Here is a 21,697-nt window from a genome sequence, read left to right as displayed (position 1 = left end):
TCTCTGGCGTTCTTTCTCGGTGTCTTTCATTAATAAATAAATAAATAAAATCTTAAAAAAAAAACCACACACTTAAGAGAATTTCAAAATAGATGCTTGGATAGTATCATTCAGTTGTTTTGGTTATAGCTTTTCCACTCAGTGTTTTATCTGAGGGGGGATTTCTTCCTTATGCTGAAGCTCCAGATGCTTATCTGAGATGCTTCTTAAAAAAATTGGAAATGAAAGAGGACCAAATAAACATGAGGACCCTCAGCTAGAAGTCAAGAAACAGAAAAAAATGTACTAATTTATCCAGATAATAGAGTCAGCCATGCTGCCAAAATAGTTGACCCTGAAGCTTAGTGAAACTAAGCACACAGGCTTACGTTATCTATGTTTGGAAAATTATGCATTGTGCCCCTTTCTTACTCATTGATGTCACTGCTCTAGGTGTATTTGTTTCATAAGTTTTAAGCAAGTAGGCACTTGTCAGTTTACTGTTAACAATTCCAAACATACGGAGTACCTTTGAGGGAAAGAAATAAGTGTAGGGGTTATATTGCCAATCAGAGCATGTCTTTGGATGGAGCATGTAGTCTAAAATGACAGTTTTTCTTTTTCCATTTAGTATACTAGCATGACGATTGGATAGGGAGAGCTAGCTAGTTTGGGCTTCTGGTATATGGTATGATTTCTCACTGCAGTCAGACAAAGTGTCATAGATATGTTCTGGCTCTCTGTCCACCGGAATTGCTTAACGAAGCTTGGGGAGGCCCTGACATTTCCATGAAGAACCTTGGAAAGCAAGTCAGTGTGACCTTTTATAAAATGTTTATACACACTTTGGCAAAATAAGATGGTTCAGGTGAGTCATGGTCGGAAGTGCTTGAATTAAAATAGTGCAATGAGGAGGCTTTGGAAGAACAGAGCTCAGTACATTGCTGTTTTGGCATCATTTTTCAGCACCACAGACAGCTCTGTGCATCAGGCCTTAGTTTGTCCATGTCACTAATTGTTTGAATACCCCGCCCCCACCCAAGATGAAATCACTATTGTGAATCTATGTGTCAGAATGCTTATACAAAATTAGATTTAGTGGGAGCAGGTTTTCAGCTAAGTAGATCTTAGACCTTTTTCCAGTAGACATTTGGCTTTACTTTCTACATCCATCAGTAAAGCCAAAGCAACAACAACAAAAATAAACAAAAAAAACCCATCCAAGAATGAATGATGTAAAAAGAAATGAGTAAAATGCCTGTGTATCACAGCCTTCCAACAAAGAAAAGGCACTCTGGGGATTTTGTGTGTGTCTGTGTGTGTGTGTTTTAATGTGATTTGGAAAGGTCACTTGATACTAAATAAGTGGCTTTGCCTTCTTATGTCTCAGGTCAAATAATAACAACAGAGGGATGACATCTTATGACTTTCCTTTTTGCCTCCTCTCCTCTGTGGGATCAGGAATATGTCTGGGATGGAAGGAACAAGTACGCAATCAAATTCAACTACCATTTAAAATCTTCAACATCAGAAAATTTGAACATAGATTTCACTTCCATCTTTTCAACTTCAGTATACTAGAATTTCTCATATGGAAGCAATTTTAGTTGAAAGAGTTGGGTAGTATTTTGAGATAGACAAACATACGATTCTAAATCAAGAAAGTCCCTTGGACCTCGATCCTCCAGGTTTTCATGGGATTTGGAAGAATCGCTGGTACATACTTTGAAGTGAATGTTTTTGTTTGATTTTGTCTTGGAAAAAGCATAATTATATAATAAGTAGCATTAAAGGAAAACACTTGCTGTTCTTTGATATCTCTTGCAATGCGCTAAACTCCTCTTCCAAGTTAGCTTTTTAGTGATGGGTGACATAGATCTAAAGCTGGAAAAATAGAAATTAAACTTTCTCTTTGCTCATGCATCTAGGCTGCACAGAGGAAGGAGTGAGTGAAAGCAAGGGCCTTAGCAATGTCTGAAAGGCTCTGGTTGGAGAGGAGTGGCTAGGCACCCACTTTGTAAACTCTGATTTGCCTTGTGGTTCCTGGAAAGGAAAGGATGCTCACTTTCCCACTTCTACACAGAGCAAGTGGATGCTTCCAGACCACGCAGATAATATGGCATATAGCTATTATTATTCATACAATAATAATACATATAGTAAGAATAAACAGTACAGAAGAGTTTCAAAGAAATGGGATAGGCACATCCTCTCTACCTTCAGACCTATTTCTGAGGGGCACCCACTTTGAAGTTTCTCGTATACTCTTCCAGAGTTTTCAGAATTGAATATTTAGATGTGTTTAGATACAGACAAACCTTGCTTTTATTTCCTGATAGATCTTGGAGTTTTTTCCTCCTCAGCACATAAACACCTGTCTCGTTCTCTTTTATAGCACCTGCACGTGATCTTATTTTATGGATGTACTGCATTCACTGATAGGCATTTTGAGTTTTCTAGGTTTTTGCTATTATAAGCAGGACTACAAATGAACATTCTTGTGTACTTATTTTAAACTACTAATTAGAGTATGTGCATATGGTAAATATCCAGCTGTCAGATCGCTGAATCAAAGGGCGTTTGTGTTTGAAATGGAAAGGTATTGCCCACCAGCCCTTCAAAAAGGGGTTATGTTCACCACATCCTCACACATTATTCCCCCACAGCATTGTTAACCCCAGATATTAAAAAAAGGGATTTTAAATATCTTTAGCTTTTTGAAGTCTAAAAAGGTTTATTTTTCTATAAAAAACTATTTTGAAGAAAAAAAATGTAAGGACAAAGCTCATGGCCTCATAGGTTTATTTGTAGCACTTTGTGGTGTCTGGTGGTACCTTATAATGATCTGTTGACAGATTTAACAGTCACTGTAAAGATGCCACCAAAGGCAAATATTTGCCACATTTTAATTTTTTCTTACTTAAATTCAGAGATGAAGGAAGCTGAGAGAGTAGAGGGAGGAAATCTTTAATTGGTTCTTCAAAAGGTCTCTGCTCTTGTCAGTGAGGTAGATGAGAATTACCAGTTAACTTGTAAGACTCCAAAAGATAGGGAGGCAGGGAACTTGCCTGAATTGCTTTGTTGTGTGGTGGTTAGCTCCTGGGCTGATACCGATGTTGCCAGTAGCTTCCTATATCACTTGTAATGGGACTCTCGGTCCCTTTGACTTGTGTATACGCTGTAGTAACGAAATCACTCAGGACTAATTTTCTCTGCCTGCCCGTGTGAAGATCTCTGCATTATTAATGGGTATGACACTAAATAAAGTGATCGTGGTATGTTTACAGAGCAGCATCACAAATGAATGAAGAGTGCAATTTTAGGTGTACCACAAGTGGATTTCTGTGATCTGCCAGCTTATTTCTGGGCCACGTTTTGTACAGCTGGGGAAGAAGAGGGCTATGGGCTGCCGATGTCCTAAACCACATCTAGCAGGGCATGCAGAGGGAGCCTGTGCTGATTCAATTTCAGAAAGTTACTTATGGTCAGGATATGAAGTGGCTTTGTGAGGCTACTTTTGAATGAATTGCTGCTCAAGAAAAAAAATAATAGGATGCCTGCTGCTTTGGGAGTATATTTTTAACCCCGAAACTCCTTAAGAATTCTATTTATAAAACTAGCAAGTACGTGGAGGGGATTACCTGGCCCAGTATCCCACCCAGCATGGGAAAGCCCTTGATGTCATCTTCGATGAAAGTGGTCACCCACTTTTCTGCTTGCACCGTCTTCCCATGATTGGCAGTTGGCCTGTACAAGGCTGGCTGTTCCACTGCCAGACAACTCTTAATTTTAGGAAGATTTTCTTTACGTTGAGGTCAGCTCTGGTTTTATTCCTTGCATGCTCAACATTTTAAATGTTTTTGAGCTTTGCAGATCTGATAGAGGAGAAGACGGGAAGGTCCCTTTCCTTCTTGGAAGTGACATTCCAAGGACACAAGGTTGAGTTAGAGAGGCACATGTTAAGAAACACAATCCTTGCTAGTTGTGATCAATGTTGTCAGGGGGGCTGTAAGGGCTGAGATAGAAAGTACTTGGAGGAATGGGCGGTGGTACACATCCGAGGGTAATTGGGGGGAGCATTCTCTAGGGATTTGACTTTGAAACTGAAACCTACAAGAAAAGAAGTTGTCAGCAATTGGCAGAGTCTGTGGGAACAGTTTGTGCTAAGGCCTCGGGACCAAAGGGAGTTTCCTGCACTTAAACAAATGAGAGCAAACCAGTGTGGCCCAAGTTGGGGGAGAACAGGAGGACAGTACTGGGTGGAGTGAGGGAGGATGCAGGATTCTCATACTGCAGAGTTGTGGGGCCATGATAAGGATTTCAAGCCTTTTTTTCCCCTTCTTTATCAAGTGCATGGTGGGGGAAGTCATTAAAGAGTTTAAAGCATGGGAGAGTCATGATTTAACATACTGTTTAAGCAGACTTTTTGCTGATGTTGTGTGGAGACTGGTCTGGAGATGCTTAGGAGGTTCTTGGCCAGTCATGCCACAGTGGAAGGTGATGTTCATGGTCGGACCTGAGACCTGTGTTGGAGGTAGAGTGTACTTCCTAGCCCTGGATGGGATGTGACAGGTGGAGACAAGGGATGTCGCAAAGACAGATCCAAGGGTTCTGGTTGGGGCAGCTGAATGCATGGTGCTGAGAAGAGGAAGACCCACAGTGAAGGGTAAGGATGGGGAGGTGGGAGTTTGTTTTGGCAGAACACATTTAAAAGGCTTCTGATTTTACGGGGAAAGCTAGGGTTCACAAGAAAAGAATGGATAAAGTCACTGAGTGAGAATAAAGATGAGAAGAAGGTCAAGCGTTGATCAACCTTAGACATCTAGAGGTTGTGTAAGGAAGAAGAGCAGAAAGAGATGGGATGAATTGTCCCTGATGTGGAGATTGCAGGATCGTGAAGGAAGGTGCAGTGCTATGTATCACATGCTGTGAAGTCAGTTAAAATGGGGTTGGGAAGTGTCTTTTTGGATTTGACAAATTGAAGGTCATTGCTGACCTTGACGCAGTTTCAGTGGAGTGGTAGAGAAAGAAGACAGATTGCAGTTTCCAGTATAGTAGAATAAATTGATCCCCCCACCCCGCTTCACAGAATCACAGAGCAAACATTTAAACATTGGTTAGTTCCCCTTAAATGCCCTCCTAATTAAATAGGCCTAGTTTCCTTGAATGTTCCTGATCAGACTTACAATGTCCCTGATTATATTCTTCCGTATTTAACTCTGTTCTGCTGAATTCCCTTTTCCAAAGGGAAAGTTAGAAACGTCCCCAGGTACTTTCAGATGGAACTGTTACCTTCCTCCTTCAAAGATGCTACATGATACTGACTAGTACTGGTCTGAGATGGTCATTGCGCCATAGGAACCATCACCAAGTAAGATTCCTAAAATTGCTATTGAACCAAGAGTACCCTGTTCTGTAGCATCTTGGTTTCAGACTAGTGTTTCAGCCTCAGAATTATTTGAATCGTAATTCCAATGTTTTCTTGACAAACACATGTTTCAGTTCAGAAAATGCTGTGGGATGGACTAAAGAGTTGCTCCATTGCAAGATGCAAATTCGTGCTAACCTGTGTTCCAGAAATGTGGCCAATATTAATGGCCCCACCTGATTTGCACACCTGCCACTGATACGTTTAACTCTTCTTCCCGGCTTCTGGCTAGTTGTGAGTTTGAAAAATGTGCCTTGGGAATTCAAGGCATGAGTTCATGAGCCACGGTCAGAGCTCAGAAGTAGGAACTTTTTTGCTGTGAGACATCTGCTCATTCATGATATTTGGTACAGCCTTTCAAGTAATGACAACTCTGTGAACCCTAACTATCAGCCAGCCCACGTTTCTCTACCAGAATGTCATGGAGACTGTCAGATCCCTAGCTGAATCCCCGTATACTGTGAGAGCTGTAACCTTGCGATCTCCCCGTCTGTTAACAGTATCCAAGAAGGAAACAAGACTGAAGTGTTTATTATTTTAAGCGTTGTGATGTAGCCTTTGTGACCAAATGCCTTTCCTCTTAAAAATTTCGTTTTCCTGTTCAGAGTATAAAATTAATAACTATTGTATTAGAAAATTGGTAAAATAAAGAAAACGTGAGAAAGAATGTTAGTGTGGTCTCACCACCCAGAGATGATTATTATTTGTGTTCTAATGTATTTATGCAAAGTAGATGGACATGGTATTTGCTGTAGATCTGTAGAAAGAAATTTGGAATTCTTTTCATGTGGTTTTCTATGGATTTCCCCATGCCATATTTTTCCCCCATCATATGGCTATAATCAATTTAATCCTTTCCCTTACTTTGGAAGCTTAAAAAGGTAGAAAAAACCCTGTTTAAAATAATTTTTAAAAAATTTTATTTTTAACTAGTCTCTGCAGCCAATGTGGGGGCTCACACTTAAAACCCGGAGATCAAGAGTCACAACACCGTCTGTCCCCTGTCTGAGCCAGCCAGGTGCCCCTAAAACCATTTCTATAATGAGGACTGTTGCAGATGAACTTTTGTGAGCATCTCTGATGATTTCTTAGGGGAAAGATTGCCAGGAGAGAAGTTACTGAGGATATTATTTAAGACAATTCACAGTTTCTAAGTTGTCCCCCAAAAGTTTGTATCAGTCCTTTCATTTTTAAAAAAGATTTTATTTACTTATTCATGAGAGACACACACAGAGAGGCAGAGATATAGGCAGAGGGAGAAGCAGACTCCCTGCAGGGAACCCTATGAGGGACTTGATTCTAGAACCCTGGGATCATGACCTGAGCCAAAGGCAGATGCTCAACCACTGAGCAACCCAGCTGCCCTTGGTGCTTTCATTTTTAAAGTGCTTACAAACCATTTCATTAAGAAACCCATTATAGCATTTTCTGGAGGTCTAGGTAAAATATACTGGTTAGTATTTGGCTTACTGTACTACCTCGAGAGTCTGGGAATTTACTTGTCTATAGTTGGCCTTGTTTTCCTACTTCCCCATGATCTTGGTTTCTAAATCACTAGCTAATCAGGTTTGTAAAAGCATATCCCTGTTTAACAATTAAAGTTATGCAGGAACAGTGTGAGAGCTGGTATTGGAAGGTAACTTTGTTCCCAGTCTTTTTAATTATAGGAAACTGTACAAATCATAATTTCTGAAATTTTTCTCTGTAAACTTTCTCATTGAGCAGAGCAATCCGACCCTCCTTGGAGTTGTTTGCTGTTTTTCTGCAGCAGAGCCTCGTGGCTTTGTGCACTGCCTCTGGAGCCATTCTGTCTGGGCTCATACCCAGCTCTGCCACTAATTAGCTGTGTGACCTTGGACAAGTTACTTAATCTCTCTGTACTTTGGTATCCTTGTTTATAAAATAGGGAATAGAGAGAGTATGTCTCTCATCAGGTTCTTTTTTTAAATTTTTTTTTAATAAATTTATTTTTATTGGTGTTCAATTTACCACATACAGAATAACACCCAGTGCTCATCCCGTCATCTCATCGGGTTCTTATGAGGATTATGTGAGTTAATAAGTATAAATACCAAGCACTTGGAACCCTGGCTGGCATGGTAAGCGCAATTTCGACGTCGGCTGATGGTTATTGTTAGCTATTTTGGAGTTTGTTGGGGTGAAGGGAAGCAATTGGTGCTTAGCCTCTCTGGACTTTAGAAAATAGTGATGACTGGTTGATTGGCTGATTTTTACAAGTCTTATGAATGGGAACAGGAAAAAAAAAAGTTGGGCATTTGAGCAGTGTTCATTAGTTTAACTATCTAGAATGTGTTCTTTTTTTTTTTTTTTTTAAATACAAGCTTTGATATCTACTGAGGGCAGCCAATATTATTTTTAACTGAGTTCCTTCACATGCTCCCTTTGGGCACATTGGCTCCCTGAGAAGGTAAGTGTTCATTTTGGCTGTTAGGTTTCAGGTCTGTTAACCAGTGTCAAACTGCTCTATAATGTTATGGCTAACGGTTTTTACCAAAATAGCCATTTCCCCCATGAACCTACCATCTATTTGGCTTCATGCTGAAAATAAAGCTGTTTGTGAGCTTCATTAACTCCTTCAGGCACCCAGGCCCTAGCTGATGGCATCTCCTCATCACTAATTAGGACCCTGGTGACTTAAAAGAGTTAAGTGAGGTGCTCTGAAACGTAAGCAAAGGGAATAATTTGGATAATGGAAAGTTCTGGTATTAACCCCCTGCTTAAAGGATGCGAGGTAGTAAACAGCCAAAGGCATGCGTGTAAAGGACTGTAACTGACAGTATTTCTTTCCATATTCACTGTTGGGCTACAGGATATGGAAATCAAAACACTTGCTTTTTTTCTGCACTGCGTTTGTCTTTGGCAAGAGTTTGGTTTAGTAGGTCACCACTCCCTGCCACATTGCTTGGAGAGCAACATTCTGAAGGAATGGAGAATTTTTGTGTACAAATATGACAAGTATCTTTGGGTTCAGTGATTGGATTGACTTTTTCTCAGAGAGCTTACATCTCTCCTGTTCCATGTCAGATAATGATTAGTTGAGTCTGTATTATGCCAGGCTCTTTTTGAACAATGTGTTATTGATGGGTGAGTTTTGGACTTTGCTTTTTGAATCTATAAAGCACACTAGGATTCAGACATGATGAACACTGAACCAAACTGTTGTTGACAAGTTTTAACAGCTGGCATTCTATAGCAATCATTTGTCCTTTGCTTTCTGGATTATTCTGAGCATGTTTGCCCAATAATGTATTTATCCATAGTGGTTTTGTCCAGTAGGTGTCAAGATGGAGTTGTTTCCAAGTCATCTGACTATTGACATTTGTATGGTCACTGAGGTAGCCTTCTTTCCTTCTGAAAGCTTTGGTCTTCCTAGGGAGTTCTATGTAATAGTTGTATATTAGTTTTGACACAAACATTGAATTTTGGGGAGGAGGCATTAAGCACTAAAACACTATCATGTGTTTCTCATGGTTTGGACCTTGGGTAGTTGTTTCCTCAGATTAGAGTCTCCTGTGGTGAGGGTGCAAAAATACGTGAGGACCAAATGCTTACACTGCTTCATTTTTTGCTAAGTGGCTAAGGGATATTGTGTCTTACTATTGAATTTATTCTTAAGGTCAGGGATTACTTAAAATATTGAAAAATAGAAATTAGGCTGAGTGTTACTGAAGCAGCAATATAAAAGTGATGGCTTTGGAGGTTAGAATCATCACTTCATGCTTTTTCAAAGGCCTTAGACCTCTAGACATATGCCCAAGCAAAGCTTTTACTGAGAACCTGTTTATGTGGATTTAGCCATGCAATTTTAAGGCTAAAAGTTTTGGTTTTTAGAAACTTGCCATAGGTCGATTTTTGTATTGGTAACTCTTCCCCTACTTGAGAGAAACATCCTTGTATCAAGGAGCATGAAATGCTGTCTGTTGAAATGAGAATAGCTTGAGTTACATTTATTTAGTTAAATATGCTGTTAGTTGAAAGCTTTAGCTCAGGCTTCAACCTGTGGCTGATGTTTCAAAAGTTAACGCTGCTGTTGGAAAATACTTTGAACAGAACTTCTACTTCTTTCTCATTAATATTTCAGTCTAGAACTTCACTGTTTGTTCTCATTTGTCAATATCAAAAAGGATACTTAATGAAAGTGCATTTGGCCAGACTTTCACAAATTAAGCAGTAACGATACAAAGAGAAATCCCTAATGTGCTTGTTTTGTTGGAGTAGGGGGGAGGAGGAGGGAAACCATAGCACTTGCATTTAGGGATGAAAAATATTTTTAAAAAATAGTCTCGATTTGGAGCTGATTGACTGGTTCTTACATATTTCTTGTGTCATTTTAGAAAGGTTCCATCTTCTTTATTTTCTTTTTGTTCTTCAGCGAATCTATTTTACATGATCTCTTTTATCCCTTGGTGACAACTGTACCTACTTGGCAGTTATTGGACTTTGGCCGTGTTTCTGCTTTACACCTCGGATGCATCCCCTGGGTGTTCCTCGCATTGGGGGATGAAGATCAAGCCCACTTGCTGTTGTGTTCACGATCTTTGCTTGGTCTGATCCTCTGTACACCAATTGCTTCACTGGCAGCTAAAATTATTTCAAAATAATTTATCCAAATCCATCTCATTGTAGCCTTATGTAACTGGCCACAGAGGGAAAGCGGACGTGCGTGTAGGACTCCATCCCTCAAACCTGTGTCAGAACATCCTGTGTGGACACCACACAGCACAGTCAGCAGCAAACGTGTGTCCAGTAGCAAAAGGGCTTCTCTGCATCATTGTGCGGGAGCGCATGTGGCCACAAGGAGATGTTCACTGAGATGCCAGGTGGGATGAAGGCTCATTTTCAGGACCTGAATTAGGACTGGTTGCCACATGGGAGTTCACCAAGCAATTGCAAAGGGAGAGGCTTGGGAGGCTGGTGGGATGGAGCTGAGAAGCTCAGAGAACCTCTGTGAGGTGTGCTCTAGCTGCATTCCCAGGCTGAGGGTGAATTTTTGCTAATTTCCTCTGTCCTCTAGAGGTATAGGGATAACCTGTACATTTCCAGTGAGGTCAAAGCAGTCAATGATCCTAGTCCTCTTTTTTCATAACCACAGTGAGGGGCATTACAGTGAAGTGCTACAAATGTGTCCCTCTTTACTGAGGAGATAAGAAGGGCAGGATTTTAAAATCCTCTCATTGACTTTCTTTTTTTTTTTTTTTTTTTGTATTTTTTAAAGATTTTATTTATTTATTCATGAGAGACACACACAGAGAGAGGCAGAGACATAGGCAGAGGGAGAAGCAGGTTCCTCAAAGGGAGCCTGATGCAGGACTCAATTCTGAGACCCCAGGATCATGCCCTGAGCCAAAGGCAGACACTCAACCACTGAGCCACCCAGTCATCCCTGGCAAGTATGGTTTCTATAAAGGAAAGTCTTCTGCATGACCTAAGTCCTCCGGCTCCCTGCCGGATCTTACATTTCTGGGATTGAGGTGAAATGGCGTACTGGAGTTAGACTTAGGTCCTCCCAGGCGGGTCGAGTGGCTGTAGTAGAAACTACTTCCATGGGAAGTCTGAGAACCCCAGAGCTCAAGGTCCTGCCCGTAATGGGAGGCTGGTCCTGTCTGTTCCTTGATGCCCCGTAACTTGGGCTTGGGAAGCTAGGCTGGTGGTGGTGTCAGGCTCAGGACACCATGGCTGTGGCTGGCCTCAATCAAGGAAGGGAGGCTCACTTGTTTCATACTTTGCAGCAAGTGTTGTATAGTTGACTGTTCTCTACCTCCATATTTTACCAGAAAAAAAAAAAAAATCACACATGAAGCTGGGAAGCAGTAAAGAGTGTTGGGTTTTCTCTTTAGGTCTGGATTTCCAGAATTTTTCTTTAAGTCTGGAATGAATAATTGATTGATTTGCTTATTTCTCTTCCCTCATGATTAAAATTCCGTTTCCTATAGATAATCGTCACCCCTCCTAGCTGCCTGTTGGCCCTTTCCCCCTTACCATTCTCACAGGCCTCCTCCTTGCCCTACATTGGCTTACCTAGCAAAGGGCTCTCCTGACCAACCTCCTAGGGTTCCAGGGAGGGAACTGACTCTTCTTCCACCCCCTCCTCCCTCCTTTCCTCCCAGTGGACTCACAGGATCCTAAAGACATTTCCTTCTTAGTGCCTTTTGCATTACCCCTGCTTTCTGGTGACTTTCTCAAATACCTCAGTTCTGTGTTTCCTGAACTTTAACTTTTTCCTGGTCCTCCTGCAATGTCTACTCTATTTACATTTATTTACTATTTTATATTTATGTTGTTTATATTATATGCTATATTTCATATTATATTGTGGTACTATAATGTGCAATGTATTACATATAATATATAATATTATATATAACATATTTTGATGCTTCTACAATATGTACTTCTGTATTACCCTGTGACAATATATTGCTATATATAATCATAAAATATATATCATAGAACATACTAAGTAAAACCTAACACAGTAATTATATGTTGTATATTACACAATGTTATATAAAATATTTATATAAAATATATTAGAGTAATAGTATATGTTATATATTATTTATATTTGAATATTTAGACTATTATTTTTAGTATTTTTCTTTTTAAGATTTTTTTTGAGAGAGAGAGCATGTGTGCATGTGGAGGAAGGGGCAGGAGGAGAGGGAGAATCCCAAGCAGACTCCCCACTGAGGGAGGACCCTGAGATCATGACCTGAGCTAAAATCAACAGCCAGACACTTAACCAACTGAGCCATCCAGGCTCCCTGATTCAGTATTTTTTTTTTAAATTAATTCCCTTCTTTGAGTTTCATCTTAAGTAATAATATCCGTGAAATTATGGATTGTAGTGTAATATTGCATATGTTTTTAATATACAGTACATTAACACTGTAAGTAAAGCACAGAATCATCTCAGAGAAATATGTAAAGCCCCTTTCAGGAATTTCTACCTTGCTTCTTATCCTCATCATTTTTAATGCACATTAATGCTTGATCTCTCTCCCCTGCACCTCATTTCTTTCTGGTGGTCCATCGTCCCCACAGCAGGAATGTCTTCCCCAAAGGTACATCTGAGCCTGTCACATCACGTTCCATGGCCCTCTGTTGTTGTCAGGGTGACAGCTTTAATGTACATGCGTCATAACTCAGCTCTTGTGATCTGGCCTTCATCTGCCTGTCAGCCCCACTCAGCCATGGTCGTGGCCCTGAATATATCTCTTCTGCTCTGGCAATACCCAATTGCTTGCAGTTCCTGAAAGATAGCACTCTGTTCCATGCCTCTGGGCCTGGAATACCTTTCCCCTTTATTTGTCCCAATCCTGGTGGTGGGTGAAAATTCACCCCAAGAATCCTGCTAGGTAGCCTTCCCTGCTTCACCTCCTCATGAGTCTGATGGACCTGCACTCCTTTCTCTGGCTGCCCTGGGGCTGAACACCGTGATGATGAGCCCTGGTATGAAACAGAACTCAATTTGAACCCAGGTTTTCCTAACTTCTTCCCAGTGACTTCTGACAACCTGTTAGCCACTCTGAGCTTCAGTTTCTCATCAAATGGGGAGAAGAGGGCATAGCTCGTGAAATGGCCGTAAAGATTATACTGGGATTGCATGCTTTGCCCAGTGCTAGACAGATAGCAATCACACGAGCTGTAGCCTTCTTGTTGACTTTGTTGTCTTTGCCATCATTAATCATGACCTTTGTTAGGACTGGACGGGTTTGGGGACAGTCAGGGTGCAGGAGAATGGTGAAGCATCTGGTTTAATATGTAGCCTTCGGTGCCGTGGAGCGGAGGCATTAATACAGCAGCGTGCATCCGGCTCTGAGTCCTGCCTCAGCTGGCAGCTCCCGGAGGGCAGGTGCTGTGTCTGATCCTGCTGTACATTCCCAGGCTGAGCGGTCCAGGTAGCACACCCGAAGTATCTGCATGTAGGGATCTGTTAAAAAAACCAAAATTCAGCCAGGTAGATCTGAAGATCTAAATGGCATTATTCATGAATCAGGCAGCATCCCATCCAGCAAGTAGAGGGGAGCTCCCAGGGGCTGTGCAGAATGGTAGGTTTTTCAAGGTAGAGAGGGAATTAGCAAGGAATGCATTGCTTTAGGCAAGGTCTCCCTCCTAAGGGGAGTGGAAGGGGTCTGTGAGCGATTATAACTAGGAAATTCTGGTTTAGCTAGTTGAAGGTTGTGTGGCGGAGGGGAATGTTGAAATTGCATTTAGGTTAGGTACTAGGTCTGGGTTTGCTAACACAGGGCTTTAACATAAGTGATGCCATTTCGGGCCTCTGGTTTTCTTTTTCTTTTCTTTCCTTTTTAAAAAATATCTTATTTATTTATTCATGAGTGACAGAGAGAGAGAGGCAGAGACACAGGCAGAGGGAGAAGACCCCCCTCCCCAGGGAGCCTGATGTGGGACTCGATCTCAGGACACTGGGAACATGACTGGGCCAAATACAGATGCTCACCCACAGAGCCACCCTGGTGCTGGGCCTGTGGTTTTCTTCTTAATGTTCATACACTTACTGTGATCTCTGTGACAGTCACCTAAGTCATCCCTGTGTCTTTGTCTTTGAAATGGGAACAGCCATAGCTACTTCTGCTTCTGAGTCTACTGACAGATAATTGACCATGTATGGGAAATAAGGTATCTTAGAAGAGATCGTAAGGGCCATAGAATACTAACAATATTTTAATAAACATGCTTTATCGTAGCATAAGCTCTTTCTACTCAGTGGTATTTTTCTATTCATAATTTCTGTACCACTCAAAAAATTTAGCTTTCACTATTTGTAATTCAGCTTGACTCTGTATTAAAAACTACATTTATTAGGGGCACCCAGGTGGCTCAGTGGTTGAGCGTCGGCCTTTGGCTCAAGTCATGATCCCTGGGGCCCTGGGATCGAGTCCTGCATCAGGCTCCCTGCAGGAAGCCTGCTTCTCCCTCTGCCTGTGTCTCTGCCTCTCTCATGAATAAATAAATAAAATATTTTAAAAATAATTAAAAATAAAAACTACATATTAAAGTGAGTAAAAGTGTACTTAGATATTGAGACAGAGACCTTGGCAACAGCCATGGGGGACACTGGCTGCTGAGTTTTAATCTGTTTCTTGTAGAGGAGAGCACAGACCAAAGAGCAAGGCCAGATCTGTTCAAACTGATCCAAGACTGGATGGGTGCCAATTATGACTTTTCACCAACTTTTCCCCTCATTTTAATGCTAAAAAACATGCCCAGAAGTGGAGATTTAGTATGCAAATGAAATCTACCAAGTAGGAAGCAGCATGTACTGTTCAACTGCACCTGTGCACCTGCACCCAGTTTCCTGGGATTGCCCTCACCCTGTGTTCTTGGGTATCACTCAGTTTCCGCATCAGCCCCTGTGAAACGTTCCCTGACCATCATTGGGGAGTCAGCCCCACACCTTTGTCGGGACTGTGTTTCCCTTCAGCTGCACCTGTTGACCCAATTATGCCTTGCCTGTGCCTTTAAATTTTGGGTCCAGCCTCGTGTCTACAGTTGGGTCCAAGGACCCCAGTCTGGTGACCGTGTCATTAGTTGAAGTTGTAGCTGTGTATTTGTTTCTATTTTTAGTAGTTGTATCTATAGAGACAAATCTTGTACATTTGGCTGAAAGAATGTGGAAGTGATTCTCTGCAGTTCCAGTAGGGCTCTGGATCCATTTTAGGAGGTTGGGAATCAGGAGGCTCTAATAGGTGATAGGTTAGCTTCCAATACTTTTGTTTGATGGCAGAGCCTTTCTCTTTGAGGCTCACTGTTCCCTGAAAGATGATCGATTGCAGAGTCTCCCACTGCAATTATCCTCTTTGACTTCCTGATCCTTACAAAACACCCTCTGACTTTTTCAGCTCATCTCAGACATCCTCTTCTCTAGGAAGCCTCCTTTGATTACTTCAGTCACTTGATTCTCTTCCTTTATTGAGCAGTGTTTGCATTTATTGTCATTCTGTATAATTGAGTGTCACAGCCTCCTTGAGTTTTTTGTGTGCCCATGCATGACCTCTCAAGGGCATATTTTTGCCACCAAGCTGCATCACAGGCTGCACTGTTGTAGGCTTCTATCCATTGCTCTTGTGGAATTGAACCAGGGTGTGGGTGAGACTGTCAACACAAAATGAACACACCTTTTAGAATTTCTAAGAGAGAAAGAGACTCTTTTTCTTTTCTTTTTTTTTTTTTTAAGAGGGAGTGTGCAGGGGTGGGGGTGGAAGGGAGGGAGAGAGAGAGAGAATTCCAAGTAGGCTTCCCACCCAGCATGGAGACCCATGTGGGATTCAATCTCACAACCCTGAGATCACGACCTGAGCCAAAATCAAGAGTCAGATGCTTAACCAATGAGCCACCCAGGCGCCCAGAGAGGAAGTGACTTTTATTCGAGCTCATATTAGGACAGCTGCCCAGGATACACAATGTTCATAAAGAAGAGAGTGCTCAGGCAAGGGAACATTTCTGTGGGGTTATATACATTCATTTTTTTTATATAAAAAGTTACAAGTCATTAGACAAAGGACATTTCAGAAAGTTACCTTAAGTTTCTAGTATATGCAGGACTATGTAATTTAATATTATGGAAACCAGGGAAGTTTCTTCCTTTTTCTTATCTTTTGTGTTCAGATTGCTCCTTTTTGGTTATTATTTTAATGAAGCAGATACACAGTGTGTATTTGGGGCAGAAATAGAGCCCATGCTTTGATGTTTTGCAGAGTCATTTTTGACCTTGGTAAATATTTAAGTATAGCTTTCCCTGGGAACCCAGGAGAAGGGTCCACAAACATGAAAAGCTGAAAATTTCCTTTATCAATACCTATCTGTTGATTGCACAGATTCTTCTTTAACCTGGAAAAATATGAGAATGTTCATAGATCTGGAGAATTGTACTTGCAAGATAATATAGACTATCAATCTATTAATAGGTGAGCCATGAGATTGATCTTCTCTTGTGTATATAACTTTTCCCATATTTTAATCATGGTTTAGAATGAGGCTTTGAAAATATTGTGCAGTGGAATTGAATAGAAGGCCATGGAATATGGTTTCCTTTATTAAGAATCTGCAGTAAAGTCTTTGCCTTCTATGGCTCTTAAAATGGGTTTTCCCATCGGGTGTCTGGGTGACCCAGTCAGTTGTGTGTCTAACTCTTGATTTTGGCTGGGGTTGTGATCTCAGGGTGGTGAGATCAAGCCCTGTGTCAAGCTCAGCACTGGGTGTGGAGCCTGCTTGAGATTCTCTCTCTCTCCCTCTGTCCCTACACTCCCCCTCCCCTGTTCATGCACATGTGCGCTCTCTCTCTCTCAAGGAAAAATAGGTTTTCTTAGCTTTTTAGTTAGTAGGTGACTGTCATTGGCATCCATCATATTTCCAAGTTGGCTGTCTTCCTTGATCCTTTGTGTGATAGACAGCCATTTGAGAAGTTTAGTAAATATGGTAAATTGTTGTTTATGGTGCATATTTGCCAGCCTGAATTGGAGTTCTCATTGTCTGATGTGTAGGTGTCTACAGGAGATTATTGCCATCTCTGAGGACAAAAGTAAGTCCCTGGTCTTATGTTCATTCACATGTTGGCATTTGTGTTCTCTGGGTTCACATACTCACACTAACAGACCCATATAACTGCCTTCAGGCAGGGGGCAGAGATGCCTCTTTCTCTGGAGGTTAAGAGAGAACGCCAACAGAGAAAAAGCACCTGGGAGACAGTTCCTTTCTCAGGAATCTGTAGTTCTCATGTTTAATAAGAGACTTTTAGTCCCTCGTCCATTTTTGCAGCTTCCTGCCATAAAACAAACAGATAGATGGCAGCTGCTCTCAAAAATGCCTGTCATGTGTCCATCTCTGGAAATCAGCCACTCCCAGGATAGCAGCTTGCTTCTGTTCAACTCATGTGATTGGAGCTGCTCATGTTCTGAGCCTGTGCCTGGGCTGTTTGTGTTTAGTGTCACGGTTGAATGTGTGAGCCTTCTTGAGTCTAGCAGTTGAGATTAATAGGAACAAATGCATGTCCTGGTAAAGTGTTTTCTAGTCTTCCTGGGTGTTAAGCTACAGTAATCAATCTGTGACATCCAGTGGAAGGACTGTGTCTTTGGGTTTTGTGCCATTATAGTAAGGGGTTGGCTAGGTTTTCTTAGTAAAGTCTCCTGTTCCTGAATTGGAGCCTCGAGGCTACAATGAAGTCTGCATGTGTCAACTCTGAATTTGGTAATTACCTCCTATAGTATTTGGGGATTATCTCAAAAATTAGATTTGACAACAAAGGTAATGATGAGACGAAGTGATATTCCTTAAGGAATATACTGAAGATTGACTGCCTGAGGAGAAATACGGTCTTAGAAGAGAAGGTGAGGTGAAGGCAAGATAATGGAAGACTTAATAAACATCCTTAATGCTTTTGAGTGGGCATGGGATGGGAATAGAAGACCACAGACATGACTAATTGATGAACAGCATAAGAGAGAAGACAGGGTTTGTTAGCTACAGCTTTATGACTATTCCTTGGAAAGGTAAAAGCACTAATATGTATCTAAATAGGCAATATGTGTCCCATACTCCCTATGAACAGGCACAGTGCTAAGTATATGTATACATATTGTCTCATTTAATCTAGATTGTGATTCTTTTTTTATAGATTATAATTCTTATTTCAGCTGGTGAGTAGCAAGATTGAGCCTGAAATCCACATCTCTACCTTTGCATTTTCTTTTCTTTTGCAACCGCAGCCTTTACTGCTTTCAAATGATTTCACCTGGAATATTCGAGAAAAGCACCATCTTCCATGTCCAGTTAGTAACCACTGTAACAAAGTAATCATGTGAAACTGACAATGCTCAGACATTTAGTTTACTTTAATAAATATAAAGGAAGTCATTTCTTCTGAATTTTACATGATTCCAGTTCACCCAAGTTGATGCAAGGAGACTGTGGTAGAACCATTTTTATCCATAACTAATTGTCCTGTATAATATGTTTTATTGAGTCCTTTTCATCGGTCTCTACATGGGTGTTCAGAAAGACCCACAGAGATGGGGTTGAAGCCAATATTTAATGATCCGCAAAGGTGAGGTAGAAGATCACTGAGGACTATAATAAAACCCAGATGGTGCCTGAGCCTGCACTGTACTTTGGGATTCCCACCTTAGCCCCTTATTCAGATCGGACAACTTCTTCACGTATTTCCCTAATGGAGCTACATATATCTCAACCAAACCACATGGCATGGTGGTCCAGGGAAAGATTCTTGGGAAGGAGATATGGATGATTCTAGCTGGATGTGGCAAATAGGTTTCCTCTCTTAACTCCTCTCAGTTGTTGGTCACTGTCTGTAGTAGCATGGAAGTGAGAATGATTCTTTAGCCCCCAGAAGGGTCAGACTGGCCAAGACCTTGATTGGTTACTTATAGCTGCCATGAGGAGAGGATAGGGAAGTGAGTGACAGCCTGGGTGACACATACTTGCCATCCCTTTTTTGCTACCTGAAACAGATCATTCATGTTTCCTTCTCTGTGCAGATAAACTCTGAAGCCTTGAATGAAGAAGTTACTCCATTTCAAAAGTAATCGTTAAGGAAACTGTCTTCATTATGCTGTTTGACGTGCACAGATTGGTTCGTGTTTTAAGAATGAATGAATGATTTTTTAAAGATTTTATTTATTTGAGAGAGAGAGAGAGCGAGCACAAATTAGGGGGAGAGGGAGTGCAAGAGGGACAACAGAGAGCCTGATATGGGGCTTGATCCCAGAATCCCAGGGCTATAACCTGAGCTGATGGCAGATGCTTCCAACTGAGCGATCCAAGTGCCCCCTGGAAGGTTCTTTGTGATCTGATCTCTCCCACCCCTTCAGCCTCATAATTTGTTAAGGGCAGCCTGTCCTACCCCTGTATACAGACATGCAGACCCCCCATTGGAGCCTTCCTTAACTCTTGGGAGAAAGCCTTGCCGTTCTTTCAGTTTTCTATGTATATGCTACACCTTTTTTTCTGGAATCTACTACTTTCATCCATCTGCCTTTGGATCCAGTTCAGGTCTCTCTCTCTGGCAAGCTTTTCCTGACCTAGTTTGTCCTTCTCCTATGTTAGCATCATATAATATACCAGTACTGATCTACTACTCTTATAAGTCATGGTGAGGATGCCCCGGGTAATATTTGTTCAGTCTTTTCTGTGTGTCAGGGACCATGTAAGGGCTGTACTTGGGTTATCTTGTAATCATTTAATAACTTAGTGAAGTAGGATTATGATCTTACTGCAGAAAGTGAAGTAGACAGAAGTGACTGGCCCAGGAGCACAATCGCTCAAGTGTGGTTGAGCCTTTTCAACAGAACTTAAACGGTTGTTTATAGATTTTGGTCTCCTGACTTGTGAGCTTCTGGACATCATGGACAATTTTGTTGATTTTGTGTCTCTACTATGGTCTGACCTGTAGTATAGGCTCAAAATGTTTGCCCCATAAAATTTGAAATCTTAGTTATGATAGGCTAAGCAATCTTTTTGTTTTCTCTCCAAATTTTAGAGTGTAGGAATATACAATAAACTGGTTTCTTTTATTTATTTTTCCTCAGATTTGTGTGTATTCTCTGCCAATTTAACAATCACGTATCCTCAGTATCACATCTTGGCAGTAGTCTTACTTTTGAATTTAACGTGTTCAAAAGGAATAGGGAACTTTAAAATTCCTGCCGTCTGAAGGATTGAGCGGGGTTTCTTTCTCTGATTCTTAATTGCTGTGTCCTTAATATAAACATTAAGGAATTTAAGGGACAGGTGATGTCATATATATAAGGTAAAGACCTAGGTGGTTAAGTGACCACAAATAGATTATTTCCTCCTGTCAGAATTCTTATACCACAGAATCTTCCCTCTATTTTTTTAAAGATTTCATTCATTCATTCATTCATTCATTCATTCATTCATCCATTCATGAGAGACACACACAGAGAGAGGCAGAGACATAGGCAGAGGGAGAAGCAGGCTCCGTGCAGGAAGCCTGATGTGGGACTTGATCCCGGGACTCTGGGATTGTGCCCTGAGCCAGAGATAGACACTCAACTGCTGAGCCACCCAGGTGTCCCTCTCCTCTCTATTTTTAAAAAGGTTTTATTTATTTATTTGAGGAAGAGAGAGAGAGAGCGAGTGAGCGAGCACGCACAAGCTGGGGGGAGGGGCAGAGGGAGAAGCAGGGAACCCAACTTGGGGCTGGATCCCAGGACCCCGAGATCATGACCTGAGCCAAAGGCAAATGCTTAACCAACTAAACCATCCAGGTGCCCCAATTCTACCTTCTATGTACCACCACTGATTTATCAGCAAGGTTGGTGGTTCTTTTTTTTGATGGGGAATCTTCCTTGAGAAGAAGTACGTGGGGCTTTACTTTCTACATTCCTTACTTTCTACATTCTACCTTTAGGATCAATCAATACTTATATGTCAGGCCAGTTGGTGATCATGGGATCCAGTCATGACTGGATATGTGTCACTTCCCATTGTGTTAGGGTAGAAAAATGGACCTCCTATGGGTTCCGGAGAAAACCAAACTTCATTGTGCCCTGATTATTTCCCTTTTAATGAAACAGTAAGAAAAAAATACCTGACTGATTTAAATTCAAAGCATACAAATTGATAAGGTTTAAGCTTTATTACAAATCACCAGTACCAGCCCTGACTGATGGGTCTGACCGTGTAGGTGTTCCGAGCTGGGAGTCATGATTTGGACTTAATTACAGTTAATTACAGGCATGGCTAGTTGTACAGACTTGACGCTTAATGTTTTATTTTGTTGTGTTGTTTTTAAAATCAGGAAAGTAACTATTAATATAACAGCGCATGGCAGCCACGGAAGAGTAAAGTAGAATGTTTTTTAAAAAGGAAGTTTGAGGAATTAAACACTAAGCTACAGTGTAGTACACTTTTCTTAACCTTGACTGTCACCAGGCTGGGTTTAATGTGTTTCGTAATGCTCCATTGGAACTAACTTGAGAAAAATTTCAAATTTAAAAAAAGATCTAAATAAATTATTCCCTGTGGTTTGTACTTTGGGCTCTCATATCCTGGGCCTCTGGGATGTTTACCCAGTTGCCAAGGCTGAGCACTTAAGCTCCAAGAATCATTCTGGAGACTCCTCCTTCACATCTTCTTCCCTGGTTTCAGTTCCAACAGACAACCTTTTGTTGTCCGCCAGAAAGGAAAGAAGAAAGGCCTGGAGCCCCATGCTGGGAGGGAGACTTAGAGGAGCTTCCCTGACATTTCAGAAGTGGTTCCTTCCCAGAG

General features: G+C 41.2%; 1 protein-coding gene across 4 annotated transcripts in view; it reads left to right on the top strand.

Moving 5' to 3' along the window:
* Nucleotides 1-21,697, top strand: part of KCNN2 (potassium calcium-activated channel subfamily N member 2) — a 442,631-nt gene that overhangs the window by 304,671 nt on the left and 116,263 nt on the right. The window contains exon 1 of one of the 4 annotated variants that reach the window (XM_072728788.1): nucleotides 7,301-7,506. The exons of the other annotated variants lie outside the window; for them this stretch is intronic. Within the exon in view, the coding sequence (XP_072584889.1) occupies nucleotides 7,504-7,506 (3 nt within the window). The 5' untranslated portion in view covers nucleotides 7,301-7,503. Of the gene's footprint in view, nucleotides 1-7,300; nucleotides 7,507-21,697 lie in introns of those variants that run through there. 4 annotated transcript variants of the gene reach the window in all.

Source organism: Vulpes vulpes, chromosome 12 (assembly GCF_048418805.1).
Source record: "Vulpes vulpes isolate BD-2025 chromosome 12, VulVul3, whole genome shotgun sequence".
Taxonomy (NCBI): domain Eukaryota; kingdom Metazoa; phylum Chordata; class Mammalia; order Carnivora; family Canidae; genus Vulpes; species Vulpes vulpes.
Note: the sequence above shows the minus strand (reverse complement) of the source record. Positions and strands in the feature narration are given on the sequence as shown.